Source organism: Otolemur garnettii, unplaced genomic scaffold, assembly GCF_000181295.1.
Source record: "Otolemur garnettii isolate 467f Iridium unplaced genomic scaffold, OtoGar3 scaffold00022, whole genome shotgun sequence".
In the NCBI taxonomy this organism is placed as follows: Eukaryota; Metazoa; Chordata; class Mammalia; order Primates; family Galagidae; genus Otolemur; species Otolemur garnettii.
The window spans coordinates 2,092,226-2,098,179 of NW_003852417.1; the positions used below are offsets into that span (position 1 = coordinate 2,092,226).

The 5,954-nt window shown below is 39.1% G+C and overlaps 1 protein-coding gene across 1 annotated transcript in view; it reads left to right on the forward strand.

The window, feature by feature from the left end:
- Positions 1 to 5,954, forward strand: part of CPSF3 (cleavage and polyadenylation specific factor 3) — a 47,114-nt gene that overhangs the window by 14,243 nt on the left and 26,917 nt on the right. Inside the window, 2 exon segments of the mRNA XM_003787380.3 lie at positions 3,398 to 3,573; positions 5,673 to 5,831. Coding sequence (XP_003787428.1) covers positions 3,398 to 3,573; positions 5,673 to 5,831 — 335 coding nt within the window.

Consider the following 5,954-nt stretch of genomic DNA (forward strand, 5'->3'; position numbering starts at 1 on the left):
AAAAAAAAAAAAAAAAAGAGCCCAGGGAAGCAGCAACTCTCATACAGTGTTGCTGGTAATGTAAGTTGATTTCTGGTTGCCATCAGCATCAAAAGTCTTAAAATATGCATGCCCTTTGACCAGCAGTCCCACTTTTGGGAAATAAGAGAGATGTGTGTAAAATTTTGTCAATAAAAGCCTGCATCATTTTAGTATTTTTAAAGAAATGCTATGTCAGTATTTATCACATTGTAGGAAAAATATATTAAAGATGAGTACAAATAATCTGTCAAGGGACTGTGATTCTAGTTAGCTAAAAAATCTACATGCAGATGGCTGGAAAGATACAAATCTACATGTTGGGAAATGGATGGCTTCTTTTTCTTTTTTGTGTTGTGTTTTTCTTTATTTTCCATATGCTTCAATGAACATGTATAACTTTTTGTAGTAAGAGGAACAAAAGATATCACTTTTTAGCCTCATTTGCGCTTAATGATCCCTTCTAACTCACATTCTGTGATTCTATTTGGGGAAAGCACTCTTCCTGAAGAGCAGATGAAGGTGCCTTGTGTGTATACAGCCTCAGCGTGAAGAACTAGAAATGGCTACATCTTAAGCTCTTATTCCCAATTCTGCCCTTTCTGTAATGATAAGGATAAATAGGATTCCTGTTACACTGACAAGGAAAACAAGGGAAGAGGGAATAAATTACCCCAGATGAAAAGCAAATCTGTAACAAAGAAATGACTTTCTAGAATCCAAGTTTTTAAAATCCTAATCCTTGGATAAATGATTTGCCAGTTTCTTTCTTCTTCTTCTTTTTTTTTTTTTGAGACAGAATCTCACTATGTCGCCTTCGGTAGAGTGCCGTGGCATCACAGCTCAGAGCATCCTCAAACTCTTGGGCCTAAGCAATTCTCTTGCCTCAGCCTCCAAAGTAGCTGGGACTACAGGCACCCTCTACAATGCCCGGCTATTTTTTTTGCTGTTGTAGTTGTCAATGTTGTGGCCCAGGTTGGGTTCAAACCTGCCAACCCCTGTACATGTGGCTGGCGCCCTAACCACTGAGTGACAGGTGCCGAGCCAGTTGGTTCTCTTCTCTAACTACAAATGAAAAAAACTGCTTGTCCTTAGAAGTTTAATTTTTTTTTTTTTTTTTGAGATAGAGTCTCAAGCTGCCACCCTAAGTAGAGTGCCGTGGCATCATAGTTCCCAGAAACCTCCAACTCTTGGGTTCAAGTGATCCTCTTGCATCAGTTTTTCTATTTTTAGCAGAGACAGGGTCTCAATTTTTGCCCAGGTTGGTCTTGAACTTGTGAGCTCAAGCAATCCACCCGCCTTGGCTTCTTTAAGTCCTAGGATTATAGACATGAGCCACTGCCCCTGGCCCTTAGAAGTTTTAAAATGAAAAGTCTTTAAAACAAATAATATGAAGAGCAAAGGCAGTTAGTAAGGTGAAACAACTCACCATCAGATTAGCTTGCCAGATTTAGCAAACAGAAATACTGGACATCTGGTTGACTTTTAAGTTCAAATAAATAGTCATATTTTAGTATAAGTGTCCCACTTTAATGTACACTCTTACACTGAAGTCTTTTGTTATCTCAAATTCATGTTTAACTGGGCATTTGGTATTTTTATCTGCTCTATATAATTAGGTTACTCTTTTTCCTTAAATTCTCCCTGGTAATATAGTATAACAGAGAGTAGCTGTTCAGGTCACTGGCTTTAAATCTTTTCTATGTCCTAGCCGTGTGACCTTGGGAAAATTATTCCTTTTTTTTAACTGTTCAGAATTTACTCATAAAAATACGTACAAAAAAATAGGACATTGTGATGTGATCTTGAGATATAATCTGCTTTGTACAGTATGTGAGAAATCATAACAATATATGCCAAAAACTTTGATACCTTTAAAAATTTTAGTTATATCTAAAAAAACAATAAGATAAACCAGAAACCAAAACAGAATTGTACTTGTAACATAGATTACAGGAAGAGCCCTTGTACTTACAGAATCATCACTTACACACGAAGTAGAAAAATGCCATTCATATACTATTAAACATTTTTTTTAGTCTCAGTTTCTCAGTCAATAAATGGGAAATCTTTATTAAAGTTGTTTTGAAACTTAGAAATGATAAATGTAAATTACATACTAGGCTTTTGATACATATCCTAAGTGCAGATGGACCTAGTAGAATTAAGTGATAGGTTTTGGTCATACTTCCTTCTTGAAATTTTGAGATTTAATAAGGGTCCTCTTAAAATAAGCCTTCTTTTGCCTACTGCTCAGAAATTACAGTAGAACCTCTGTAAGTGGACCACCGTAGGGACTGTAACAAAGTGGTCAGCATACAGAGTTCATCAACTGTACTTACATGTGGTGCATGTCCAGTCTGAAAATTAGGTCAACTTAAGGAGGTGGTCAGTGTAAGGAAGTGGTCAGCTATGAAGGTCCTACTGTATTTGATTAGTAGTTTTTAAAAAGTATAACAGTTCAGGTCTGGTAGCTCACACCTAGAATCCTAACCCTTTGGGGGGCTGAGATAGGAGGACTGTTTGAAGCCAAGTTTGACAACAGCCTAGGCAATATATGGAGACTTTGTTTCTTCAAAAAAATAAAAAAAAATAGCCAGGTGTGGTTAAGTGCCGGTAGTCCTGGCACTGGACTGGAGGCTGAACTGGAAGGAGCACTAGAACCCAGGCGTTTGAGTTTACAATGAGCAATGATTATACCACAGTACTCTGGCCTGAGCAACAGAGCAAAACCCTGTCTCAAAAAAAAAAAGAATAATACTTTTTTTGAAATGTTTAAAATCAGTTTAGTTATTCTGATAGTCCTGTTTTATAATTACCAGTTGATAGGTATGTTGAAATATTAATACATTTTTATTTAAAACCATCAGACTATAGTCCCAGCCACTCAGGAGGCTGAGGCAAGAGAATCACTTGAGCCCAAGAGCTTGAGAGGTTGTTGTGAGCTATGATGCCATGGCACTTTGCTGAGGGCAACAGAATAAAACTCTGTCTCAAAAAGAAAAAAAAAAGCCATCACAGAATTTAGTGTCTCTGGGGTAATATGTTATGGTCTATTATTCAATGAAAACTTAATAATGAATAATTTTTAAAAGCCTCCCCATTTTTAAAAATGCTCACCACATTTTTCTTAGATTGTGCACTGGTGCCTAGAAGTAAGTTTTGGGTGTATAAGTTTAAGTTAGTAAGGACCAGTAAGAAAAATTAGCCTTTTCTTAAACTCTTATCTTATTTTTCTTAAGAAAATTTTTCTTAAACTCTTTTAAATATTTAGTTACACACTTTGTTTCTTGGTTGTCTGAATTTTTTAAGTTATGTGTTTCACTTATTATTTGAACTCATAGAAAACAGATGTTTGTTTCTCTTAAAATCTCCCTAGATGAATATTGGCAGAATCACCCAGAACTACATGACATTCCAATATACTATGCATCATCTTTGGCCAAGAAGTGCATGGCAGTGTACCAGACATATGTAAATGCAATGAATGACAAAATTCGCAAACAGATCAACATCAATAATCCCTTTGTTTTCAAACACATTAGTAACCTCAAGGTGAGTGTTTTAAGGAGCTACCTGAAAGTGATTATGTGACTGAATTCCTCTTGCTGAGTGCTTACTTCTTCTCTAGTAGGCATTATTTTTCCTCAGGAATTAAACCTCCAGAAACTGGCATTCTTTTTTTACTTAACAAATTTTGCCACTTACTCCAAGTCTCCATATGTTTTCAGTATTTACAATTGCTGAATAACTTGGATCTCTTATGCTGTAGGAATAAAAAGTTGTTTTTTGGTTTTTTTGAGATAGAGCCTCCAGCTGTCCCCCTGGGTAGAGTGCCCTGGCATCAAAGCTCACAGCAACCTCTAACTCCTGGGCTTAAGCGAGTCTCCTGCCTCAGCCTCCCAAGTAGAAGTAGCTGGGACCACAGGCACAACGCCTGGCTGTTTTTTGGTTGCAGCCGTCATTGTTGTTTGACAGGCCTGGGCTGGATTCAAACCTGCCACCTTAGGTGTATGTGGCTGGCGCCTTAGCCACTTGAGCCACAGGCACCAAGCCAGAATAAAAAGTCTTAACAAAAAAATATCTGTTATTTATTAAAGTTTCTCTATTCTCAAACCTAATCTTTTTTATTAGCACCACAAATTACAAATATGAAAATTTTCATGTTTACTTTTCTGGATCATTCAATAAAATCTGGTTTAATGTAGTGTAAAAAATATTATTTCATTCAGGCTCAGTGCCATAGCACAGTGGTTACAACGCCAGCCACATACCTTGAGGCCAGTGGATTCGAACCCAGCTCAGGGCTGCTAAACAACAACAACTGTAATAAAAAAAAAAATAGCCGAGCTTGGCGCCTGTGGCTCAAGTGGCTAAGGTGCCAGCCACATACACCTGAGCTGGTGGGTTCGAATCCAGCCCAGGCCCGCCCAACAACAGTGACGGCTGCAACCAAAAAATAGCCGGGCATTGTGGTGGGTGCCTGTAGTCCCAGCTACTTGGGAGGTGGAGGCAGGGGAATCGTTTGAGCCCAAGACTTGGAGGTTGCTATGAGCTGTGTGATGCCACAATACTCTACCCAGGGCAATAGCTTGAGGCTCTGTATAAAAAAAAAAAAATAGCCAGGCGTTGCTGTGGGCGCGCCTGTAGTCCCAGCTACTCAGGAGGCTGAGGCAAGACAATCTCCTAAGCCCAGGAGTTGGAGGTTACTGTGAGTTGTGACTCCATGACACTCTACCAAGGGCAACAAAATGAGACTCTGTTCCAAAAAAAACTGATTATTTCATTCGAACTGATGCTTTAATGGTAATAAAATAATTAATGTCCAAAGTAATTTAAGTCATAAGTAGTCTTCCTGTTGTAAATAGACTTTGGTTGTAAAGCATATTATTTAAGTTAATTGCTTAAGAATTAGGGCCAAATTCTCCTTAAAACAGTTTTTTTTTTTTTGAAACAGAGCCTCAAGCTATCCCCCTGGGTAGAGTGCTATGGCATCACAGCTCACACCAACCTCCAACTCCTGGGCTCAAGCGAGTCTCCTGCCTCTGCCTCCCAAGTAGCTGGGACTACAGGTGCCCGCCACATTGCCTGGCTATTTTTAGTTGCAGTTGTCATTGTTGTTCAGCTGGATTGGGCTGGGTTTAAACCTGCCAACTTTGATGTATGTGGCTGGCACCGTAACCACTGTGCTACAGGTGCCCAGCCACCATTTTGTTTTCTGTCATTCCTAGCCTAAAATATTTAGGAACTTGAACTTAAAATGTTCAGTAATGGCTGGGCTCAGTGGCTCACACCTGTAATCTTCGCACTCTGGGAGGCCAGGGTGGGTGGATAGCTTGAGCTCACAAGTTTGAGACCAGCTTGAGCAAAAGCAAGGCCCTGTCTCTACTACATATAGGAAGAAAAACAAAAAAAACTGAAGCAAGAGGATCTCTGCAGCCCAAGAGTTTAAGGTTGCTGTGAGGTATGACACCATGGCACTCTATCAAGGGTGACAAAGTGAAACTCTGTTTCAAAAAAGGAAAAAAAAGTTTACTAGTTTTGTCAAGGCCCTTTTAGTAGTATGATTAATCTTTCATCTAGCTTTTTATTATTCCTTAAAAATAAAAAATGCTTTATCAAACCCTGGTAATTAACATTTCTTTTTCTTTTAGAGCATGGATCACTTTGATGACATCGGTCCTAGTGTTGTAATGGCCTCTCCAGGCATGATGCAGAGTGGCTTATCCAGAGAGTTATTTGAAAGCTGGTGTACTGATAAGAGGAATGGCGTCATTATAGCAGGCTACTGTGTAGAAGGGACACTTGCCAAGGTCGGTTACAGCCTCAGGCTGTCACATTGTTCCTAACCAAAATTACAGAGGTGGCAGGATCCTCAACAAATTTTTTTTCATTGGCTCGGCGCCTATAGCTCAACCGGCTAAGGCGCCAGCCAC